Source organism: Eleginops maclovinus, chromosome 13 (assembly GCF_036324505.1).
Source record: "Eleginops maclovinus isolate JMC-PN-2008 ecotype Puerto Natales chromosome 13, JC_Emac_rtc_rv5, whole genome shotgun sequence".
In the NCBI taxonomy this organism is placed as follows: Eukaryota; Metazoa; Chordata; class Actinopteri; order Perciformes; family Eleginopidae; genus Eleginops; species Eleginops maclovinus.
Genome location: NC_086361.1, coordinates 5376682 through 5402219, shown reverse-complemented (window position 1 = coordinate 5402219; position 25538 = coordinate 5376682). Strand labels below are relative to the sequence as shown.

At 41.1% G+C, this 25538-nt stretch overlaps 1 protein-coding gene across 1 annotated transcript in view; it reads right to left on the bottom strand.

Moving 5' to 3' along the window:
* Positions 1-25538, bottom strand: part of LOC134875026 (fibrocystin-L-like) — a 51863-nt gene that overhangs the window by 3550 nt on the left and 22775 nt on the right. The window contains 37 exon segments of the mRNA XM_063899413.1: positions 437-572; positions 700-857; positions 967-1131; positions 2245-2477; positions 2686-2851; positions 2959-3075; positions 4081-4192; positions 4299-4421; positions 4852-5000; positions 5112-5202; positions 5438-5559; positions 5681-5807; positions 6480-6583; positions 6678-6845; positions 6966-7095; positions 7251-7369; positions 7520-7649; positions 8235-8398; positions 8539-8627; positions 9282-9453; positions 9907-10066; positions 10614-10765; positions 12996-13187; positions 14275-14716; positions 14718-15305; positions 15382-15518; positions 15832-16073; positions 16782-16911; positions 17497-17706; positions 17950-18106; positions 18216-18372; positions 19739-19913; positions 20437-20586; positions 21389-21637; positions 22895-23867; positions 24702-24907; positions 25039-25212. Of these exon segments, the coding sequence (XP_063755483.1) occupies positions 437-572; positions 700-857; positions 967-1131; positions 2245-2477; positions 2686-2851; positions 2959-3075; positions 4081-4192; positions 4299-4421; positions 4852-5000; positions 5112-5202; positions 5438-5559; positions 5681-5807; positions 6480-6583; positions 6678-6845; positions 6966-7095; positions 7251-7369; positions 7520-7649; positions 8235-8398; positions 8539-8627; positions 9282-9453; positions 9907-10066; positions 10614-10765; positions 12996-13187; positions 14275-14716; positions 14718-15305; positions 15382-15518; positions 15832-16073; positions 16782-16911; positions 17497-17706; positions 17950-18106; positions 18216-18372; positions 19739-19913; positions 20437-20586; positions 21389-21637; positions 22895-23867; positions 24702-24907; positions 25039-25212 (7269 nt within the window).

Below are 25538 nucleotides of genomic sequence, written 5' to 3'. Positions count from 1 at the left end.
AGATTTAGACCTAAGAAGTGTCCCTAAACAATAAAAAATTACAAAATCAAAATGCCGGTGGATTCTGGTGCTCTTGGAAAAACAGGAATAAAAAAAACTAGTAGCAGTTTGGTAGTTTATTATCATATCCCTGGTATTAACTCATTGCTATGAGTCAAATGTAGAGTTTCCCTTATATTTACTAAAAACCTAATTCCTTTCACAGACTCTTTTATCCCCTAAACAACCTAAATACATCCCTTGATAATCCATAATATTGCTGCTGGTTAAAAACGAAATATTTGTCTTTCATGCATCAGCTGATTGAGTTTGAGACAAACAAAAGAGCATCTTAATCAAACGCAAAGAAACAAACTAAATGTTCACACAGTATAATGTTTGTTTTATTCTTTGTATAGGTCTACTGTCAGATTATCTGCGTGTGTGTAAAGAGTACCTGGTGTGAGGGGCTTCTTCAGGGTGTAGTCAGTTTTGTCATCGTTCCACTTAGCGTTAGTTGGAGGAATCAGTTCGTTATTGACGTACACATCCAAACGCTGTGGCTTGGAGTAGAAGATTGACACCATGACGCTCTGTAGAGATTGGAAAATAAGAGATGTTTTAGTAAAAGTAGATGAATATGTGTGCCTTTTTCATACAAGAGCCCAGGAGGAGAATTGTGAGTGCTGAGTGTACGTATTCTCCCTGCTGGGCTCTGACCTCAGATGGTTTAGCTTGGAGCATCATGAGGCGGAGCTTCTGAGGGCTGACGCTTGAGAAGAAGACGTCGAAGGAGTGTCCGGTGGCTATGATGCTGTGGAAGAGAGAGACCCTTTTCTGGCAGGTGTAGCCCGAACACCACCCGTGATCCTGAGGACCTGCAAACACATGCCACTGGATTAAAAACCCAGTCTTCCTGTTCTTTTGACTCATTTTAGAGAGAACTTTCAGACTGTTCTGGGTTCAGATCTGTAGAACTCAACCCACCGTTGATCAGATCGATGAATTTGTCCCCGAGAAGAGCAACAGGGGACAGGCGTCTGGTCTCAGAGTCAGCATCCATACTCTCGATCACCAGCATCCTGTAGTTCAGCCCGAAACACTTGTAGCTCTGCCAGGAAGTCATGTAGGTGCAGTCCTCCCTGATCACACCTGAGGACAAAGACATGATTGAAAAGGAGATTATATTCTGATGTACCTGATCTTTGATGTCAGCAGAGTGTGTTTACAGGACTTTAAAGATAGAGATGTCCTACTTTCTCTGATCTTTAACAATAACACTTTTAACTCTCTGCAAAACCTGAGCATAAAAACAATAAAGTAATTCTATTTATTTGAATTTGCAGGTTTCACACTGAAACATGGATTTAAAGAAAATAAGTAAAATAAATAATAAATAATGACTGAATGAGGATGAATGATTGATGAAATAATGTTCCTACAATAACCAGTTCAGTTTTGTCATTAATTAGAAATTAGAAAAGCTAATGAGGTTAAGTCACAGTTGACAGGAAATGGTGAAGCGACCACTACTCGGAAGATTTCAATGTCCCAGACAAATGGGAGAAATGATCAGTGTTTATTGTTGAGCTTAAAAACAATTCATAGGAAGGCTATGTAAGGAATGATATCATCAAGGCATGTAGATTTACAGTTTTTCTTATTAAAAAGTAGGAAGTCCTGTCAAATAATATAAATCGAGAGTTTTTAACACAAATCATTTACCCCAGCTTAGGCCTATATATTCTCAGATAAAAAACAAAATAAATAAAAAATGAAATAAATATAGTCTGGCACATAACATTTGAGACGGGCACATTGGAGATTTGTCTTTTCAGCCTATTTGAAATACACTTCTAAAATGTGCTTAGGGAGAATTATTACACGGGACCTCACAACGTTTGTTAAATACCAGCAAACAAGAACACTGCCTCTACTGTAGTTTTCACTTTTTAGCTAAAACATGTTTTTCTTCACCAGCTGCTGTTTAGTTGAGGACTTTAAATGTTGATTTGCATCAATACACTGAAAAACTAAAACATTTTTCCTTAATTAAATGGTTTGTGTCGACAGATTTCACATAACTGTGTTAGGTTAGTTGAAAGCAATAATACCAAGTTTAGATACAAAAATATTAGTTTCAACTAAAAATGATTGCATTCAATTAAGTTCATTCAGTAATGTGAAATATGTCGACATCATTTATTTAATTAAAGTCAGCGGTTCAGTTTTTTCAGCGTAGTACTCTTTTTCCTCTCGAGCTACCTTTGTATGGAGCGATCTTGTCCACAGGGATGCGGCTGCCGTTGGGGTAAGTGAGCATGACTTTGGGGATGCGGTTGTCGCCCAGGCCTCTCCTGGAATCTCCCCCCCACTCATACTCAGACTGAGGCACCACAGCGCCCACAGCCCCGAGGAAGGAGCCGTCCAGGTCCTTCAGCAGCGTCTTCTTCTTCGCATCGCAGTCCATGTCCACACAGTCAGACGGGTTCGCTTTGCTGAAGCACAAAAACATTCTTATCATGCAGCCCAAAGACGAAAATGGTATCCATTGTTTCGAATGCTTTATGTAAAGCATAGCATTGTAGACCTATCCAGTGTATCATTCCTTATGTCTCCAATTGTATAATTTATTTTCTTACTGCCTGACGAAATGTCATCACAGATTTTGTCAGCCTGGCATCTGTAGATGTGGAAATGGTTTACCTCACATCCGGCCTGTGGAGGAAGACCTTGCCCCCCTCTTGGCTGTCAATCATAGTGATGTCTGAAACGTGCACAGGGTGCTGCAGATCCTCATTCAGCGGGTTGGTCATGAACGCAAAGTTCATTTCTCCGGAGCAGACATTCCCGAAATTGACGAATGTCGTGTCTAGAGAGGAAGCACAAGAAATAAAAAAGATGTTCTCCAAATAATCTGCAGATTGATTTCAATGGCAAACATCCCCAGAACTACCAAAGCTCAGACCCTGAACTCACCTCTGACTGTCATCAGGCCTTTGATGGAATTGTACGCCATGTTTAAATGATGGGGCTTTTTTGGAGCAGTGTTGTGGCTGGAAAGAAAATTGGGCCAACAGATTCCAGATCTTCCGCCTGTACAGAGTTAAAAACAAAATCACAAGATTGGGATTTCTTTTCCTCAAAATAATTTCAAATTTTTTCAAGATCTTGTATCCATAGGAGTCATTTACACTGGGAATCCATGTTTCCCCACTGTGGGACTAATACAAGAGTTCTGATTCTGAATGCTTGGGACATTTTCCCGCCACTTCTTCATATCATAATTAGCTTGCACCAAAAAAGGTTAACTAGCAAATGGGAAGGTATTGAGAAAGTCTGGTTTGTACAGTAAAAATGTAATGCAATGTAAATAATGAGAGGAAACACATGTGTATTGTCCAAAAACAAATCAGCTCCAGCCTAATGGTTCTAAAATAATTTAAAAAGTGCATGTGCCAACATGTTTCCACAGGCCCTCTTTAGTCCAAGTTATGTTGTATTCTAAGCTATGATATTAAAGGGGCCCTATTATGCTAATGTTCTCATATTTGCATTTTGGGTCTCTACCTTGACATGTTTCCATGCTTTAATGTTCAAAAAGCTTTTTACTTTTCTCATACTGCCTTGGTTAAACCATACAATCCAGCACGTGCACTTTGCTCGACGTCAGCCGATCAGCTTGCTACTCTAGGTAGAACTAGGTACCCTTCAAAAAACACGCCGGGCGGCTATCCTGGCTCCTAAATGGTAGAATGAGCTCCCCATTGACATCAGGACAGCAGGAACTCTGCATATTTTCCATTGTACCGTGGCAATTAAATTCCGGCAAAAAAAACAGCAGTGACAAAGGTATGGCTTGCTTGATGTGAATATATCTGCACTTTCCTTGTTGTTTGGAGTTTGCCTCTCTATGTTTTTTTTGCATTCAGCCAAATGAAATGAAATGTAATGGCTGTCACCTGGCATACTTACGCGTTGGTAAATCCTAAAAAGAAGGCCTTTTTAAAAGTCTGTTCAAACCCCGCATTTTTTCAGCCCAATCATCACGGCTTCCAAAAATAATACCCCTAGTCACCTCATCATAAGTTTGCACTGTACCTGTTGGGGGTCTCGGAGCTCGACTGCCGCCACTGTTGACGATATTAAAGTCGCTGCTAGGCAACGTGGAGGAACAGTCGAAGCTCGGGCTGCTGCCAACAATCAAGGCATTCTGGGAAAATATGAGAAAGATGAAATAGTCTCCCATTTAAAGTAAACCAATTAAATCATAGGAAATTGAAAACCAAGAAAACATGAACCATAGTAGCCCCTCTCACCTGAACGTGCACAGTTTTATCAGCGTATTCATGGGAAAGAGAGGGGGGGCCGTAGACGAAAGGCATGATGCCCATCCCGTTGTCCACCAGGGTCACGTTGGCAATAACGACACTCATGGGGATCTGTGAGGGGAGGCAGAGGAGGATAAATGGACTGCACGGTAAATGGACTTTTAGCAACCCTAAAAGAGTCCCAGGTTGTTAGAACATAGATTTTAATGATGGCCTCATCCTGTTTTATAAACCGCAGATAAATTGGCCAGCTCTGCAAGGCTTTTGAATGCATGTCGGGCATAAAAATGGCAAATATCTCCCTTCAAAATGTTCTGATATCCATGAATAATTGTGTTAACTATAAAAGTGAAGTCCTTCTGCACTGCTCCTCTTGCTGTATATCCTCTCTCTATTGTTGTGTATGAGTAAATTCCCATTTATCTTACTTCCCTTGATCCTTGACATCCCTTCACCTCAAGCTCACACACTTTAGCCTCACATTGAGCCAGAATTAAGCGCATTAATCAAAGTGGTGTCGGAAAGAGAAGAGTAATGTGACCTGGAAGTAGATGGCGTAGTCAAAGCTCTTCCAGATGAAGAAGCTTTGGATGAGGCTGCAGCCGGGCAGCCCGTCTTTGTTCATGTAGACTCCAAACAGCCCGCCGTGAGCCTCGTTGTCCATCCACCTCTCATTGTTGTTCAAGTATCCTGCACGGAGGAAAATAAATCTCTGAGGCTGAATCTTTTCCCTGTGTCTGAGTCATTCAGGATTTAATAAAACCTGACATTTGTTCAACTGATCACTTCGAATCAATTTACCTGGACAAGGTTCTCCATCGATGCGATAAGCGACTCTCTCGTAACCTGCCACGATGTTATGCTGCAGGACCACATTTGTCCCCTCATTGACCTGGAAAATCAAATCAGGTTTATTGCCAAGTACAAGGAATTTGCTTTGGTGTATAAAGAGGCATAAATAAACACAATAAGAGGAAGTAAGTTGTCAGCACAGCAGTAGATACAACTATAAAAATGTATCTACAAACTATTATAAAGTATTAAAAGAATGACAATTCATTCTGGGAATAGAATATGTTTGTACAGATTTTGGTGTATAAGTCGTTTTTTATTTTGAGTGGGCAGACCTCGATGGCAGCGTTCCACGCGTAGTTGAAGGGCTCCTCTCTGTCCTGATAGGACCCGGGCCACATCGTCATCATCACCAGGTTCCTCCTCACCGTGATCCTGTTCCCCCAGATTCTGATTCCTGTGACACGAAATTGGGAGGATAAAGACCGTGTTAAACTGGACCTATTTCATTTGGATATTCCGGCCCCATGTGTAAATTGAAAATCAATTGTAAACTACTTTGTCGGTATCGTGTTTACCTTCTCCCACGGTGCGGTGGACGATGTTATCGTCGACACTCAGTCCCTCCGTCCCGAACACTCCGATGGCCGGAGAGAAACCGTCATGGAAAGCGCAACCCTGGAGGTACGAGTCCTTATCTGAAACCTTTCAACCGGAACAAACAATATTCATTATTTGCAAATTTAATAGATATTTTCCTCTCAGCGCCTAGTGATCATGTATACAATTTTCAGAGAAATAAAACATGAATTATTTTTGTCTAGCTCTGTAATCCAGTTAAGACAATCCAGAGCAGGTTTGCCTTGGAAGACCAAAACTGAAACTTAATGGGGGGGGGGGGGGAGGACGACGATGGCGACACAAGCCAAAAGCCGGTTTCTATTTTTATTTTGGTGGAAAGATTGAAATTCTTTTTTTTTCTTTTTTCTAATCTATCTTTATATTTTAATGCATTGCTTTTTCCTTTTTGTTAAAGCTGTCTTTGCCTCTTGTTGCTGTAGCAAATGTACATTTCCCCTCTGTGGGACGAATAAAGGTATTCTGATTCTGAAACTGGCATAATTAGTAATTACAGAACTCTAAACAATTAAAACAGCAGGAGTGCAAGAGACGCAAACATGTGATGGTCATGGGTAAGGTTGATTCTTTCATTTTCAGTAGGGCATAAAGGTGAATTTCTTTCAGGCTTTTACAAACACACAGTTAGGTCTAGCCCTTTAGTCCTTAGGTTTGATTTGTGTGTGTGTGTGTGTGTGTGTGTGTGTGTGTGTGTGTGTGTGTGTGTGTGTGTGTGTGTGTATGTGTGTGTTTGTGTACCTCTCCCAGGTTGAGGTAGGCCACAGAGTATCGGGGGTCGGTGTAGTCGGTCCAGCCTTCCTGACCCGAGCGGAGGAACTCCACATTTCTGATCTGAGCTTTTCCTTCAGGGGGAACATCAAACCGTTTAATTAGAGCTGATTAATCCAATGTAAACTATCCTCTAACAACGGAGATCACATTCTATACTCGTCTTACCTTTGTAGTCGATTCCCTCCCAGGAGTAGGTACCCACTAGAAGTCTGGCCCCGAACGACTCGTCCATCATCTCTGCATACTCCTCTCCAACGATCTTAATGTTCCTGCTGACCAGACCCACGTCCGCAGCCAGAGTGTAGGAGAACGAGTCCCCGGAGTGAGTGTCACCTGGAGAGAGAAACAGTCAGACAGGAAACCACTTTGAATATCAGTTCAAATGTAAACATCACAAATGTTTTTATTTTATGTTTGACATTTTTGGGATTAAGAGACAGCCGTTAAACTGACCGATGTGAGAGTGGGTCAAAGGCTGGTTCAGGGTCAGCACGCGGCCGTCTGCGGACACATCTGTGATCTGGCGTTTCTCTGTCTCCCAGGCGCTGTAGCTGGTGGTGGAGATGACCACCTCGTCTCCAACCTGCACGCACCAAGGTAAACACACAACTGAATACCAGCTCTCAGAGATAACATTAAATGTTACTCTCAATTAATAATACATACGCACATCAAAAATATAGTTTGATCTTAACATTTTAATCCTGAGTTGAAGGTAAGAAAAGGAAGCTGTCTGACCTGCCAGTCGACAGCCTGCGACAGGTTCAGAGTGGTGGCTCCAGCGGCAGCAGTGGAGCCCAGTTTGGTGTGGTAAACATTGGGAGGGAGTCCATAGAGGTCCAGGATACCAAACACACCTGTGGAGTATTCAATTATAAAATGTTCATGTAAAATATAAGAATAAAACATTGTTTGTTTATTTAAAGGTCAATTCTTCATATTATAGGCCAACTTAAATCGGCTTTTGGCAAGAAACCAAAAAGTTGATTGTGATGCTGTTTTCGCACCCAGCACTTTGGAGCCCTGGTTGGGTCCGTTGGGCAGGGGCCAGTCGGGGGTGCGGTGGTTTCCTCTCAGTTTGATGGTCAGCTGACCTCTGAACGGCTCGTCATCCCAACCTGCGATCAGCCTGCCGCCCTGAAACAGGAAACACACACATCACACACTAAACAAACACTGCATCAGCTGTCATTACAACGGTTTCCTGTGGTGAAAATACTTTTACCCAACTTCTGTACTTTGATACAACTGTGAGGTACCTTATTGGATTATTTACACATCTCTTCACTATATTTTGGAGGCAAATATTAAACACGTTACCTCAGTTTTGTAAAGTATGAACAGCGATGATGAACTAATAGATGATAGGATAAAGCTAACCACCAGTATACAGAAAAATGAACATACAGTAGCTCCACCTTTGGAATCTGAAACATTAAACTGATAAATAGTTAACAGAACAAAACTGAAAAAGAAAGAGAGAGCACAATGGCATTACTAGAAAAAAAATCAGATTTAAGACAAGAAAACAAAAGAATAGTAAAGCAAATGAAATATGAAGGAAATGAAAGCTTTTTGGGAGCCTCCCTTCCCTGTAGTGTGTTATATAGGTTTTTGTGCATGTAAATGGTCTGCAAAGGCTAAAATCCCAAAGTTTGCTCCAGTTATTCTTAACTTTAAGTAACACTTGTACTTATATGTACTAAAGGAGGTGAGGCTGACCTGGATGGAGATGTAGACGGCATCCACCACCACTGTGCTGTATACTGGCACTTCCCGGGCCTGTCTGGTGGACGAGCTGTTCAGGTTGTCAGGAATCTCCAGAACTCCAATCACAGTCAGCTTATTGAGCGCGGGGGTGTCACTGTCCAAAACCACCCACTTTCCTGCGGTTCAACAGGAAGTAAAAGTATTGTAATATAAAATACAAACTGAATCTGTATTTGTTATGGTCATTTCAAATCAACCCTGTCTTTATTCAGTAGTTTTCCTTCCTTTTGATTTTTTTTAATCTTCTAGACGTTACCTGCTGGGATGACCACATCGCTGCCTGCTGTTGGAACTTTGTTGTTATTTTCAGCTGAACTTGTCCAGAACGCATCATCAGACCACCGGCTACAGAAATACACACAATCAAAGAACATTTTACTACAGAAAATCCAGAGGAATCACAATCATTATTTTCAGTTTTAGAAATGATAATATTTGTGACTTTTCTTCCATGTTACTGCTTGTGTGGTTTGCTGGTCAGCGTGTCGAGTAGTTTGTTTACATTTTCCTTATGTTGTGTCACTGTGTAATACTCTAAGGGCATCTACGAATTTTCCTCCAGAGACAAAGAACATTTAAAAAAAAGAGGCTAATAATTAAACACTGTAAATGGTAAAAAATGATAATAAAATCTTGAAAAAATCTGATTGTAAAGTAAAGTTTCCAGACACAGTTATTCTATCTGAAACTCCTATTCCATTGCATTTCAGAGAATTCTAGTCAAAAAAACAACATCCTTTTTATGATGAAATTGAATCTGAAACTTCCACTAACATTTTATAATTCTAGTTCAAGACCTACCTTCATTTGGTCTTGTTTTAAGATAAAACAATATTTAAATCAAAAACAGGTTGTACTCACATTACATGTTAGAAATGTGCAGCTGTTATGATAAATCTACAAGTATAACATAATGCAAGCAAAATGTGTACTTTTCAATGCTTTATGTTTAAATGAATATCCTCCTGGTCTTAAATAACATGTTGCAGTTAAACGTACATGAAGTTGGTAGGCCGGTGGGTGGGCAGGGGGGTCACCGTGGCTGGGGGTGGGGGTGAAGGTTTGATGCAGTTGGGGTAGAAGCAGCGGTACACCCTGAATTTCACCGCGGATTCCTGCAAGGCTCGGTCGGCACTGCTCCGACGCCGGCGCTGACTCGTCTTCCCAGAGACTGCCGACACAACACAATGTGAAATTGCTGAGTCACTGAACGTTTAGAGGGATTGAGTTTGAAGTCTTCATGAGGCAAATACTCCACAAAGCACATAAAACATCATTCATCATCGTCATCATTTTACAAAAGCCAACAGTTTTACATGAAATTAAAATGGGGATTCAGACCGATGACAATAACTATGTTAAAGTTAATGATGTTGTAAGTTTAAATTCTTAATGTCATTTCTAAAAGGTACTATTTAAACCATTTCATTACCATTAGTCTATAAAATTTAAAAAATAGTGGAAAAAATGCCTATTCGAAATGTAATCAGGCCAGGTGACATCTTGTTTTGTCTGACCAGCAAATATATTTAAATAAGAAAAATACTATAAAAACAGGAAGTCCTCATACTATAGAAACTACAATGAACATTTGGCAACAGATCCATAATAAAGTGTGCCGTACCGATGTAGTAGAGGTTGTTGGAGCTGCTGTTGAAGTACCAGTCTCCGTTCTTGTTGTTGCTGTAGCTGAGCGGCACGGACGAGCCGTTCCTCTCGTCGATGATTCGGAATTTATCCGGACTCTGGGTGAAGTTGTGGTTGATGATCAAAAAATCATCAGCCTGTGTGAAGCACAAGCAAAAAATGTCAGCATACCATAAGACACAGAAACAGTCTGAGAGGTGATGTGTATATACCAGAGGTGGGAAAACTATTTTACTAGAGTAAGAGTAGAAGTACCAGAGTGTAGGAATAGTCTGGTACAGTAAAAGTCCTGCATTCAAAATGTTACTCAAGTAAAAGTAGAAAAGTTTTAGCATCAAAATGGACTTAAAGTAGCGACAGTAAAAGCAGTCATTGTGCAGATTGGTCCATTTCAGAATAATATATCTGATATGCTTTGATTATAATTAATGCTGCATTAAAGTGTTATCAAAGCTGGTAAAGGTGCAGCTAGTCTTTTAGGAGTTTATTATATTTCACATTATTAATCCAAATCTGCAAAGTAAAGTAATGTATTCAAACAAATAAAAACAAAAATACTCAAGTAAAATATAAGTACCTCAAAATTGTGCTTAAATACAGTACTTAGTTACTTTACAGCACTGGTAATTACAGTATGGTCTTTTATCGGCTGGTATCGCATCCTGTGAGGGAGGTTGCCGGTACCTTGAAGCCGTAGAATATTCCTTCATAGGTGATGTTGGTGAGGTGGTCCATGTCATCAAAGATCATGTTGTACGTTAGTCCAGAGGGCATCATGGCCATCCAGCCCAGCTTATGAGTCATCCTCTTCTTCAGATAGGGAACTGCGCTGGAGCCTGAACAAAAAAACAGAATCATCTCATTTATACAGTGGAAACAGTGTACTATGATCATGCCTGTCCACGTCAAATATAAGCAAAATATAGTTATTACATCATTTTCTTCATGCGTCTGATTGACATCATGTAGACTCTAAAATGAAATTAATAAAACTATTTACTGACGCTGATTGTTTTAATGTTTTCCAAATTATTGTACAAATAACATAACATGACTGTGTGTTAATAAATGTCACAATAATACATTAAAGTATGATGTTTTAAATATAGTTTGTCACAGGAATTATAAAAAAGCTGAAGCACCATTACTTTTATTCTTGTATTTTATACCTGTCCTTTTGGATTTTAGCTTTGTTTTCATTTGTATTCTAATATTATTTGCAATTTATTGACTGTTTCTGACTTTTGGAGTCTTGAAAGGCGGTCATATCATTTAAAAAATATATGTTTCATTTTATATTTCGTTTCTGTTGCTCTATTGCTGAATGCTTTTTTGTACAGCACTGTGAAATGCTTCATGCTCTATACATCAACTGTCCTCGCCTAAAGCCTTGAGTGTATTTCTTTTTATGATGTATGATAAGACTTAAAATGAGCACTGTGAGGAGATTTATCTTATTTCTCAAACTAGATAATAAGCTAAATGTTTAAACAGCATTGTATTAGAATTCATACAAGCTTTATCCATATTCATTTAGAAGCAGATACATTTATATATTTGGTAACACTTTGCTATAACTCCCCATTTAGAAGCAAGAAGCTTAAAAACTATTTTTAGCACACTATTTTAGTTTTACATAAATACAAAGACACTTATAACTGTTTATTCACGTACAGTATCCATCAGAACTTTTTCTATGAAGACATATCTATATTACATTGTTATAACTGTGTTTTGCAGGGTTAGGGGGGGCCTTAAGGCAGGGGTGGCTCTTTTGCCCAGTCTCATGCGGCTACTTAGTTCATATCGAATTTTAATTCTGTGGGGTTTCTTTTATCATATGTATCCAAGTTCACAAAGGGGATAACGACATACAAGTTCCGGGCCAATCGTTACACAGAACTTTCGACACCGAAGTGCTTTAGCCAATCGGAATGCAGATCCTGCAGTACCGGAGGCGGGCTCTACTGCACTCGCGGTGTGACAGGGAATGGAGAGATCTGCTTCTGAACGGCAAAAATAGAACTCAGATAAACCCGTAATAACGGGTGCATCTCTGTCAGCAGAGCTTCTGCCAGTCAGAGGGTTAGGTAAAAGATTAGATAGTTATCATGAGAGGATAATTAACTAAAATACACTTCATTTATTTTTAAATGACTGTCATGAAGCAGTATTTAAACCAACCTTAGACATGGGATTGTTTTAAATACAAACATTTAAATATTCCTTTAATCTCAATACTTAATCTAGTCTTAATACTAGGAGAGGTTTAAATCCATTTCTGTCAATATCATGGTGTGTGTTACAAGAAATCTGCCTGAGGAGGGTTATGTGTAACTGTCTGTGTGAGGGTGTGTGTGTCTATGGAAAGGTGTGTCTTTGTGTCAATTATTGTGCATTTTTAGATTTTCATTTGTACGTGTGAGAGATAGAGAGGGGCACACAGAGGAAGAGAGTGAGGGAGCACACAGAAAGGCTGGGCAAAACAGAGAAGGTGAGAGAGAGGTGTGTGTGTGTGTGTGTGGGGGGGGGGGGGCATACACCCAGCATGTGTGCCTGTGAGTATGATGTGGCTCTTCGTAGTAACACAGTAAAATGATTGGCTCTTAACCTCTGACTGGTTGGCCACCCCCGCCTTAAGGGATGTTATGGCTGCTTCCGTTTGCATTACCTCATTATAGAGTGTAAGCTTTCGAATGTCTTATAAATGCCAAATGGGGAGGGGGTGATGGTTTACATATTTAGAGAATGTGGCACTTTTAAGTGATTGAAAAGTTGATCACAATCAGCACAATTTTAAAACAATTTTGGCATCAATTCTAAAACTAAATTCCATCAAGCTCCACCTGACAAACATGGTTTGAACACATTCCCGCTGTGCATTCCAAATATTTAATAGTAGCAATTTCATAAAAATAACAACAACTCATTTATAACCATTTCAATTTGTGGCCGAAATGACTTCAGAAACTGTAAATCACCTATAATGTTATAGCATGCAGTTCCGACTAACCGCCAGTAGGGGTCAGTAAAGACTACAGATTATTTCTGTCTGTATTTACTTACCATGTGAGTTGGTTAAAATGACATCCTTGCCCTCCAGAGATTGCGGCGCTGGGTTGTTGAACGCGAAACGATGGAAGGCGACGGTGTGGTCGCACACAGCGCCAGGGAAACCCACACTCCATTCGGCGCTCTGGGAACAGTGGGCGGGGTCCAGCAGGCCGCTTAAAGGCACCACTTTATTGTTGATGGTTCCTGGAATCAGGGAAACATGGGGGACAGGGTTTATTTGAATGCAGGGATGGCACACCGGAGCCCAAACTTCAGTTTTATTTGCTGTTTTAGGTTGTAATGACATGAAAATGAAAGATGTAGTTTTTAAAAATTATCTTCATAAGGAACCAATACACTTAGGGCAGAGTGTTACAAAAATAACAATAAAAACAGACTTGTCTTTTACAGTTTTTCCTCATTTGCTTTAGTTAATTTCACAAATTAGGAATGTATTTTTCACAAGGAGTTCAACTCTCCTCCACTTGTCTATCATGTACACACTTACAACTTGCAGCTTGTCTCTCAGATATTAAAGGGGCCCTATTCTGCTAATTCTCGGGTTCATATTTGTATAGCCTCTACTGGGACATGTCTCTATGCTTTAATGTTCAAAAAGCTCTTTATTTTTGTCATACTGCCTGTGCTGCAGCACCTCTTTTCACCCTCTGTCTGAAACCAGAGCCCAGTCTGCTCTGATTAGTTAGCTGGCTGGCTCTGTTGTGATTGGTCAACCACTAACAGATGGGTTGCTCCTTAGCCTACACGTACAATGTGTCGGAGTGCTAGCCAAAACATTTTTTTTTTCCTGAGCTATTGCAGGATGTTTATTTTGTATCTTTAAATGTAGTCTTCACTGTTTATGGCTATACATAAACGATCAAAGGTAAACAAAATTATAGTACATTTAACATTTTGCATTCTGTTCTACAGTATTGTAAAGTATTGTGTTTTCCAAGTAAACGTTTACCTACAGTTAAAATGGGAATTTAAAGATCCCTTTACAAAATTGACATTATTGTACAGTACAGTAAGCAGTCAGGGATATTGGTGCTTTAGAAATATACTACATAACCTACCAATTCTTAGCTTTGCATCATTAAGCAACACACTGAAGAAAAACTGTAATGGTGATAATTTCCTGAAAATCCCTATGGATTAAGTGACTGATTAAAGATGTAGTTTGTTAAATGAAAGACATATAATAACAATAATTCATTGCATATTTATTTTAGCACATTTCCAAATGCTCAAAGCGCTTAAAGAAGGAAACAGTATGAGATTAAAGTACCTGTGAGGGAGCCATCAGTGTCCACCAGCTGCACCTCATGCTCCCAGCTGAAGCTGGCCTTGTTGGGTGAATTGAAGTACTGGATCCCAGCAAACTTGGCAGCCCATCCTCCGCAGCGATCGATGCACGTGCCGTCGATTTGGGCCACTCCGATGGCTGTGCACGAGCCCCTGTCGAAGTTAACGAACTTGGTGTTGAGGACACTCAGGCCATCGTCCAGCGGCGCGATGATCCCCCGGTCCGTGCAGTAGTCCTGTCCCAGTCCCAGCTCATCCACGTGACCCACGATGGTGCAGTTGGACATCGTGGCCCCTCCTTCCTCGCCATATCCACTCACAGCCCAATGAATGATGCGCTTCGCTTCGATACCGGCTTTCTCGTTGTTCACCATGAGGAAGTCGTGGAACTGCACGGCGCCCACGTTGACCCACTCGGCACCCTTTCTCGCAGTTCCAGGTGGTGAGGCCTCGGAACACGGCGGGCTCGGGGGTTTTGGAGCGGCAGCCTCCGTTCTTCATGGGAAAGTAGTCGGTGAAGATCCAGATGCCAAACCAGCCCTGCGAGTGCACAGTGTTGTTGGAGAACTCACCGAGAGGAACCCTCTTCTGACAGATGCTGCTGTCGTAGGACGGGCCGTCGGGGTGATTGTGCATGCGGTACCAGAAGCCGAAATGGGTGCCCCCCGCTGCGGCGTTGTGGCGGATGATGTTGTTGGGGTTAGTGACCCAGTAGGCGGCGGGGGTGACGTCGTCGTTCAGCAGGCTGGTGCTCTGTTTCACAAACACAGCCAGGTTGTACTGCAGGACGTTCCCCGTCTCTATGCCATCCTCGATGAAGAAGGCGCCGCCCATGATGTCGTAGATGACGTTGTGCTCCACCAGCAGATTGTGGGTGTTGTGGATGGTGATGGCCCTGTTGAAGGTCTGATGGATGGAACAACCCCGCACGTAGGACTTGAATTTGATGTCTCCCATCAGATGCCAGTGGATGGGGTAACGCCCCAGCCTGAAGGCCTGTCCTGCGTGGAAGATCTGAGGAAGGCCAACGTTTCTGTGTGAGGATGAGGAGAACAAATGCTGTAGAGAAATAAAGTTTAAATCATCTCACCTCTACGTATTCCAGTCTGCCGATTGCCAGATCCTGACCTGGAGTGGCTGCGTGCATCATGATGGCAGCTCCAAACTGATCGCTGCCCGTCTCCTCTCCGAATCGTCCCTGGAAACAGGTTTGGGTGGCAAATTCACCTGCGGTAGGGACGGGAGAATGTTAGAACTGCATATACCGATGCTCTGTACCCAGAATGGTGACACCAGCTCCCTATTGATATCAAGTCAGCAGATTTATAATGAAATAAAAAGCTATTATTTTTCTCTGATTTAAAAAGCTCTCAGTACTATTGATCAGGAATTCAATTTTTTTTGTAGGCTGTCTTAACTTTAAATAATGGTGACAGTTTTACAAGCATAACTCTTTACATGATTGTTGGATATGTATGTTAGGTATATAGGACATTTTTTCTTATTTCTTTCATCATTTATTTGGAGCTGAAACCAGTACCTGTGTTGAAGCCAGCGGGGCAGGGTTCGATCTTATCCTGCCATTCTTCATGTTGGGCGCCTCGTATCAAAATGTTCCTGGTGAGAAGCCCCACCTCGGCACGGCCCTCGAACACTGTGCCGTCGGGGAGCGTGACGGTCACGCCCAGGTGAGAGTACTCCAGCGCTTTGGTCAGAGTCAAAGTCTTCCCGTCTGCTGACACAGCAGCGATGTTCCTCACCTCGTTCTCCTTCTGGCTGTGCCTGGAAACAAAATAATAAATTTTGAGCTGCAGCACCAAAACACTGTTTTATATCTGCCAATCTACAGTAGATACAGTCAAACAGTGAATATGATTGGAGCTTTAAAAAAAGGCGATTAACTGTGTAAAGCCATCCACCTGTAACTTTGACTCTTCTTGTGACAGTATATATTAAAGGGGCACTATTATGCTCCTTTTTAGCTTCTTAATGTATTTAGTGTCTCTACTAGGACATGTCTCCATGCTTTAATGTTCAAAAAGCTCTTTATTTTTCTCATCCTGCCTGTACTGCAGCACCTCTTTTCACCCTCTGTCTGAAACCAGAGCCCAGTCTGCTCTGATTGGTTAGCTGGCCGGCTCTGTTGTGATTGGTCAACCAATTTACAATGTCTTTGAGCGCTAATAAAGCGTGCGTGTTACACATAGAGTGTAGATATCTAAGTTCATGTTGTCCGGTCTACCTCACCAGCTAGCTGCGACTATCTGGAGTGAAGTCACTGCAGGTTGGCTCTTACATACTGTTATTTTTTACCAAAATTACACATTTCTATTGCATAATTATTTTAGTATGGTCAGCTAAGATGTTAAAAAGTGAGATTCTTGTTTCAACTTTAATCTCACGTAGTTACTGCGATTTGACCTGAAAGAAGCGTGTTCCATAAAAAAATAATATGGTTTCTGCTTTGACAGCGTGCGTTAGAGACTGTACCTGGTTCCGGTGGAGGCGATGACAATTTCATCTCCAACATTCCATGTCACCCCCTTCATGAGAGTCAGTGTGTTGGAGCCTGCACCCGCTGTCTGCGCCAAATGGGTCCAAGTGACAGGAACAGGAATACCTGGAGAAACAGGTTGTCAACACAGACTTGCACCTGAGGGGGGGGCAGTTGGAATGTCATCCAATAATAACTTCTTCCCCCTCAGGACACGCGACTCATATACATTTGTCAGCTTACTGTTACCTGACATGAAGTCATGTAATTAGGGGGATTTCAAATACTGAAGTGTAGAAGTGAAGTTCCAAGTTGCTTAAGGTAGATGACTACGATTCAGTGTTGGAAAAAGAAAAATACCAAATAATCAAAAGTAGTATTTAACTAAAAAACGTTTCAGTTCTACAAGCAATCTTTGATTTTTCTCTGATGGAGTAATGTGTTAATGGGTTGATGTGGAGCTGCTTTTATTATGCTGATTAAGGTTAAACGGGTGTTGTTGGCTTTATGCTAAGCTTAGCTTCATCCTTAGCATACAGACAGGAGACAGGTGTTGATCCTCTTCTCTGGTTGTTGGCAGATTTGTCCAAACTAGGCTAGCAGTTTTCATTCTCTAAGCTAAGCTAAGCTACTGCTTTACTTCAGCAGACAGACATGATAATGGTGTTGATCCTCTCATCTTTATGAATGTGTTTCTGTGTGTGCTCATACCATGCAGGTCCAGAACTCCCTCTCTGACCCCCAGCGTCTTGGTTCCATAGATAGGAAGTTCAGGTGAGCGCAGATTTCCATGGAGCGTGATGATGGCTTTGTGCTGGAACGGCGCCCCCTCCTGGCCGATCTGGAGCCGTCCGCCATCTGTGATCAGGATGTTTTCAGCCTGCAGCTCAATGTCTGCTTCATCAAACACCAATGTCCCTCCTGAGAACAAAGAAACACACACATTACAGTGTTTGTGAGGTGTCAAGTCATATATTGTTTTCAATAGAAAAAAAAATATTCTATTGGCATCAGTTGCCCCCGTACAAACTGAATTTAGAAAAATGCTTGCGTGTGTCTTAGACCACATCAACACAAACCTGCAAAATAATCTCTTAATTATCACATATACGTAATTTCCCTACATAAACATAGTCAAAACACACATGAAATACTTGTTTGTACCTTGGATGAGGAGCATTTTCAGCACAGGGGTGCTGGTGTCCAGCAGGATGAACTGGCCTTTAGTGATGACAGCAAACGAGCCTCTCTCGGGTGGAGACAGACCGCCCCACGTGAACCTGGACGACCACACGTCAATGTAGAAGAAACCTGCATTATCCTGAAGACAGAGACAAGTACTGGATTAAGACATATACAAACAACATATGAAATCAGTGTCATTAGGTAAAACACTGTGCTGTGTTTCATGTGAGGGGATGCTCTCTCACCATCTGGGCGATGCCTCGGTCTGCGATGCTGACTCGGACTTTGGCTTCCTGAGAGCGCTGCTGAGAGTTGGTCACACAGATGATGTGTGTGTTGTTGGTGGACTGAACGTCACACACAGAGCCTGCGATTGTCACGTTCACATCACTCATGTCGCTGCTGTAAGGTCCAATCAAAATGTAATATTTGACATTGTCTTGTGACATACAGATATTATTAACTTTATGTATAGAATAAATCTAAATATATAAGATACACAACACAATTACTCTATTAACGTACACATAATATACATCTTTATTGTAATGTCCTGTAATAAATCAGATAAATCCTGTACATTTTAATTTAACACAATTGTTTAAACGATAATAAAATACAGTAACGTGATATTCAAGAATATTATCTGCTATATATTATGATATACATATTATATCTTACTTTAACATATCATATCATACCACAAAAAGATAGTAAACATTAATATATTATAATAAACTATAGTATACCTGATATTGTCTTACAAGTTGACTATATTTTCTCATTGTAAATTATACTATACTATAATAATAATATAAATAATGTAATCTTATATGTTCTAATTAAATAGAATAGAAGGGAATACATAACATAAACTATATTATACATTTGCTTTCAAATAATATATCTCTATAATACACTGTTCAATCCCATTTGTTATTATAGACTAATTTTTATTATATTAATATGTTAAGGTGTACAAGGGTATTGAGGTATGCTATGCAAAATAATATTATGTTATTGTATCATTTGTGTTTCTATGGTATCTCAATAAAGAAACCCTTAAAAATACATACGAAATAATATTTAAAATATAGAAATATATATATATACTGTACTACTATTTATAATAATGTGTTGGTTGTTGGAGTTATATATTGCTTTATATTATTTAATAGTTAAACATTTATTTTCTTGCTGTTTTTGTTTATATAACATGTATTAGTATTCAGTGTTATTATTCAAGTTAGTTAAAGCCGTTTTGATGCTTTTATTTTGAAGGCATGTTTAGGCACTGGGTGATTAGGTACCTGGTGTAATGGGAGACAGGTGGTGGTGGGAGTAGCGCACCAGTATGGCATATGGTTTTTTATCAGGGAAAGCACAAGGTGGCCACAGGAAAGGCAAAGGGCACGTTATAGGAACATGGTTAAATTTATTTTGGTGATTTTGGATCATTGAATAAAGGCAGAGAAACGACGGATCATTCCCTGCATATGAGTCGCTAAATGGTCCCTCAGCAATTTTACTTTTAAGTTAACTTTCTCTTTTACTTTGCTAGGATTGTGGCTGCTACTTTGGTAATTAGCAGGGATTATATAAAATTAACTGTATATGAAAAGTATGGGTTAAGTGCCAAAAGTCAAACATTCAAGTCAGGCAATAACCCGATGTTCCATGTAACAAAAAGAGATGTTGTGTAAGTTGAGTGCTTTATTGTGAACCAGTGGACTGTATCTGGGTGTGGCTCTCTCTCCCTTTACTGCACCTGAAACCCGAGCCGCTGATGGTGAGCCGGGTGCCTCCAGCGGTGCCTCCTCTGCGTGGAGAAACCTCCGATATCACCGGAGTCAGCTGAGATTTGTACGTGTATCCGTTCGAAATGTTGACGGCATCCAGCTGGTTGATGACAGCCACCACGCAGGCCACCTCCGACTGATTACCTGAGAGCAGACAGCGTGTCAAACAGACATTACAACCACAACAACACAACGACAGCAGGAATCCAGATGCGTGCTGAAAGATAAAAGATGTCTTATCTTCCTTGACAGATATTGTGTCATTTGACTTGACTGACATTTTTCTCCTGCATTGTCCGTCAGCATTCCTCCGTGTGTCTCCATTAGAGCGTTTGGAGATCACTTTTGACAGGTTGAAGACTGCTTTGTCATAATGACTCGAGAACTAAAACTATCATTTGCGTGGTTAGAATCTTAGAAAGCCCTTAACCTTTACTTAAACTGTTGATTAAAAAGTATTTTTCGGATGTACGACAGTGTAAGATACTGGTCATTGTGTTTCCCGTACGAATACCAGTAGTAGAATAAATAAATAAACGAATTAGAAAAAACTATGTGCATCTCTGTGTTGTCTTTGAACATCTAAAATCAGGTTTAATTTGTTTTAATCGTCTCGTTGTTTGATCCGAGTGGATAATCCAGGTGAAATAAAGTCCCCTAAACTCACTCTTGATGGACGGGGACGTGCAGTAAAGGCTGGACGATGTGGACATTTCTCTGTGGACGTCACACGCCTCCCCGCAGATTGTCACCGTTGAAACCTCTGGGTCGAAGCCAGAACCCTGCACCGCCAGTACAGCGCCTCCACCAAAACTGCCTGCAGAGGAGGGGGAAAGATCCAGTCAAGTAAGATAATATCTAAATTGAAAGCAAAAAATAGCAAAACAATTCAATATAAGCGCCAATAGAGGAACTAGTGTAAAAGCACCAGTAAGCCTATTGATTAATCAAATACAGTAGACAGCCTGATTGAGGCAGTACTTAACATATATTTAAATTAATTGTACGTGTATATATATCTGAAATGGCAAGGAAGACTTTCTTTTGGATGTTTAAGTATGTGTTCGAGAATGATACCAGTATTTGATATTTCTGTGAATATTAGGAAAGAAAGCCGTCACTAATGGTCGAATAGCAGAAACTGAAACATTTTAAAGTATTAACTTGTGTTTTTCTACCAGTGACGTTTGTTCTTTGTCTTTAACATTTGTTCATTTATGCTCTATTGGAATATCTCTTTCCTTAAGACCTGTTGGGATCAACAATCTCTTTTACACAGGTAGGACATGCGGACGTACATCGTTACATAAAAAACATATAGAGATATCTATGTGTAGCAAAGGCCACTGTGTAACACAAATAAAGTAACAAATATTACACATTTTACTGCATATAGAGCAGCTGCAAGAAAATGCAACTATTTATGTATGAAAATCAAAGCTTTTCATTCTGCATCTTAAAGTTTACTCAGTATTTGATGTATCAGTTGTATTCACGCTCTGTACTTGATATCATAAGTGCTGATTTACCTTAACTTTTATAGTTATCCTGTTGATGCTGTATATTTTGTGTTATGAATATAAAATATAATGTGGAGATGAAGACACTGCCTGTCTTACCCTCGTTGGGCTGCACGCTGCTCAGGGTCAGCTCATACGTGAACATGGCACTAGACTGGGCGAGACCTTTGACCTGGTGAAGCAGCACGACGGGGTACGCCCCCCCCGGGTTGTCTCCTGCAGTGCACTGCACCTGGGAGTCGGACACTGTGGACACCACACAGGGGACGTGGTTCATGGTGACGGAGACAAGCTGAGAGTCGCTGCCAAACCCTGAACCTGTCAGTGTGAGCACCGCACCGCTCGGCCCTGTGGGAAATAAATGGAGGGGAGGAGGTTATGAGAGGAATGCAGACATGATGGGATGGAAAAAATAAGAACATAATAATAATCTGAATCGTAGAGGCTCTGGCTTTAATCAGGCAACAGACAGTTTGCTGTTGTCGGCCGTATCCACTGATGTGTGGGTAAAAACATCATGGATTCCTTCTCTCCCTTGTAACTTGCACCCATTCGTCTAAATGTAAAACAATTTAAACGAGGAAAGAAAAAAACTCCCCCTTTTGTGCAAGAAGCAGAGAAAAAAAATTAAATAAATGAAAATAATACAAAATAGGATAAAATAGTTATAATATTTTTGCACAAAAAAGCTGAAAATATTATAAAATAAAACAAATTGATGTTCTTGAACCCTTTAAGTTATAGTTAAAGATTATTTTTAGGAATGAAGATGCCTCCCACCCAAATGCTGACCTCTTCACCCGGCTGCAGTCGGGCAGACGCCTACGCTGCCTCAAAGCCAGGACTGAGAGACTGAGGAGGAGCTTATTTCCACAGGCAGTTAGACTGCTCAACTCTGGGGGACTATAACTGGCACTTTTGCACTTTGCATAATACCTGCACAAATTTCTAGCCACTTTTCTACATTTTAAACTATATCTATTGACACTTTTTCTTATTTGACCGATTTTATAATATTACCTCTTTAAGGAATGTCTGTTTTAAACTATTATTATTAATTCAGGTTCCAGTAATTTGCACAGTGACAGAGAGAATGGTGGCCCCCTTTATTTCACTGTATGTAAAATGTTCTTTTTGCAAAAATGTGACCAATAAAACTTTGAACTTGAACTTGAATATGGAAAAATGAATTAAGTTTCAGTCATACTGGTGTAAAAATTCATTAATTTCTGTAGATTTTATTTTGTTCTTCCTGTATGAGAAGGAGTAACTGCTGTCATTGATGTTTTTGGTACTTGCTAAACTCCTTCAATCGCAAGGCTTTTCCCTTACATTTCTTTACTTGTCATGTTATGTTGTTTTTTTTGCCTTACTTATCAGGTAAAAATCTGCTACTTAGACTATTGAATATAGAGACCACGGCCCCGGCCGTGGCGCAACTGGCTGGGGCACCTGCACCGTACGCCAGCGACCCGGGTTCGATTCCCGACCCGTGGTCCTTTCCGGATCCCACCTTCCTGTCACTCTCCTATCCGATTAAAGGCAAAAAGCCCCAAAAAACAACTTTAAAAAAAAAAAAAAGAATATAGAGACCACCATACTGACCAGTGGTGGGGCTGATGGAGCTGATGACAGGAGTGTGTGCAGCGGAGTAGGTGAAGTTGAGAGAAGGGTATTGCACGGAGAAGACTTGGATGTCGGCGGTCACCAGCCCCTCGCTGTGAGGAGGCGTCAGGCAGCGCAGCATCCCTGGCGTCACCTCCTGGATCTCACAGGGTGCTCCACCCATCGTCACGCTGGTGTTCCCTGGAGCGAAGCCGTTGCCTCTGAACACCAGAGGGGTTCCTCCTGCCAGGCTGCCCACGACAGGGTCGAGGTCACTCTGGGCGCTGCTGCTCAGGGCGATAGACCCAGATGCAAGGCCTTTGCTTCTCACGATCACTCTGATGGGGTGGACGCCTGCGGGCAGGGCGGTCACCATCAGCGTGATGTTGCCTTCACTCACATCGGTGACTTCCAGCTCTGAGGTGCCGGCAAAGACTGCCACGTCAGCCACGCTGCTGCCAAACCCTGAGCCGGAAATGGTCACATTGGTGAGGTTGCTGATGGTTTCAGGGAAAACACTGACCACTGCCGGAGTGACGGAGGAGGAGTAGGTGAAGGAGCAGCTTGAGTGACAGGAGCTCTGGATCCTGCCAAGGTTGAAGACCACCTCACCGGTGTGTGGCTGAGAAGGTAAGGTGTCGCAGGTGATGGAGGTGTCGGTGACTGATAACAGAGAGCATGACTCGCCGGCTACGGTAGCGACGCCTCCGGAGAAGCCGGAGCCGCTGATAAGGAGGCGTGTGAAGCCAGTGGGGCTGCCGGTGTCAGGCAAGATGGAGTCGACCACAGGAAGCACCACGAAGCGACGGTGGAGCTCCTTCTGGATGGCCATGATGGCGCTGCCCAGGTTGTTGACTCTAACGGCGATGGGGTGAGGCACACCGATGGAAAGGCCACTCATGCTGCTGAGCTGGCAGCTGATCTCGGAGAAAGAGCTGTTGATGACCTCACAGGACTGACCCCCCACGGTCACCTGCGGGCACACACACATTACTTTTATAAAGACTGACAATAACACAATAGAACCAACTAAAGATGAAGCATCTGGGAAAAGAGCATACTTTAAAGCATTTGCTTCAGTCTTGGGCTCAGTTTTTATTATTGTTTTGTAAAAGATTATGTTTCATTTTAGGGTTTGTTGACTGTTATGTGTGTACAGGGACTGCAGAGAGAAATGACCTAGATCAGCTATAAATAAGCTAAATCTGGCATTGATAATCTCTCTTTTTTAGAATATTGTTTTTTATTCACTGCCCTTGTTTAATAAAGATGTATAGTAATAAATACAGAGAGCGGTGACAGAGTAACTTGTTATCTGCAGTGAAAATAATAATGTTTCTGGCCTTAAACACTGCAATGCACATTGTGTTTGATTAAATAACTTGATGTTTAAAATGCTGTATTTTTTTGTATTTTACGATAATCAAACATCAGTTTTATTATCCTGTAAATGTGTCAAATACAGACATACTTATTCAAATCAAGCCATTCTATTGGTTTATAATTATATTGTATTAAAAACAGAACTTTTGCTTTTATTTAAGAAATAAGTGTGTTCATTTCTACAAAAATCTGCAACAAAACAAACTGAAAACATAATAATTGAGAGTTGTTATCGTCTTTATAAAAAACTTAACCTTAATGATAATAATTCTCTTGCACTGAACAGCAGGTCTTTTAATTCCCATTAAATTCATAAAGTAAAAAAATACCTGAAGAAAAGCGACAGTAGGATTTTCCGTAATCAGCATTTCAATATATTTCAAATCAGATCCCTTTAGTCATGAGCAGTAGTAAAGATGCTAACCTCATTAGCACAGGCGATGTGGCTGAAGCCCTCGCCCTGAATGCTGATGATCTGGTGGTAGGAGCCCTGGTTGGGGGAGATGGAGTAGACTGCTGGGGTGGAGCAGGTGGACACGGTGTAGGAAAGGCTGATTGAGGTGTCATTAGTCTCAGGGCACTGTGGGGAGGCCACACACTGCTCGGCTGCTCTGGAGACGCGGTGTGAACCTGATGGAGACATTTCAATGGATTGGTCAGATGAAAGCTTATCTTGGAACTAATTTCCTGTGCTTTTATGGGTTTTTGTTGAACAAATCTATTGGTCTTCAGGGAACCTTTACAGTTTTTTTAACGTTTACCTCCTGTCACGTGTCTGGCCTCGATGCCTCCCACGCTGACGGAGACCGTGCTGCTCTTCTTCGGCCGAGCCTCCACCTTTACCACTCCCTGCAGTCTGATGGAGTTTGAGCTATCGATGTAGCCGCTGCTGTAGTAATACACACCAGGTGCAGTGAAGCGGTAGCTGAAGGACCCTGAGAGGAGCAACACATGGAGGGATGGTAAATAAGGGACATCAAATCATACAGCCTTCCTCCACATCACCCTTCAGAATCAGAATACTTGATTTATCCTGGGGTAAAAGGGGTTTCCTGACAGTGGCTCCATATTTGAACGAAAAAGATACAAAGTGTAAGAAGTTGAAGTAAGAATGTGCGATAAAACGATTTAGATTAAATATTTAGATTTCAATACAAATATTTATATAAGCAAAAGAAGTAAATATGTGCAATAAAACAACAACATACAACTAGATGAATTCATTTATACAAACATGAGAAGTTAAAGTAAGAATGTGCAA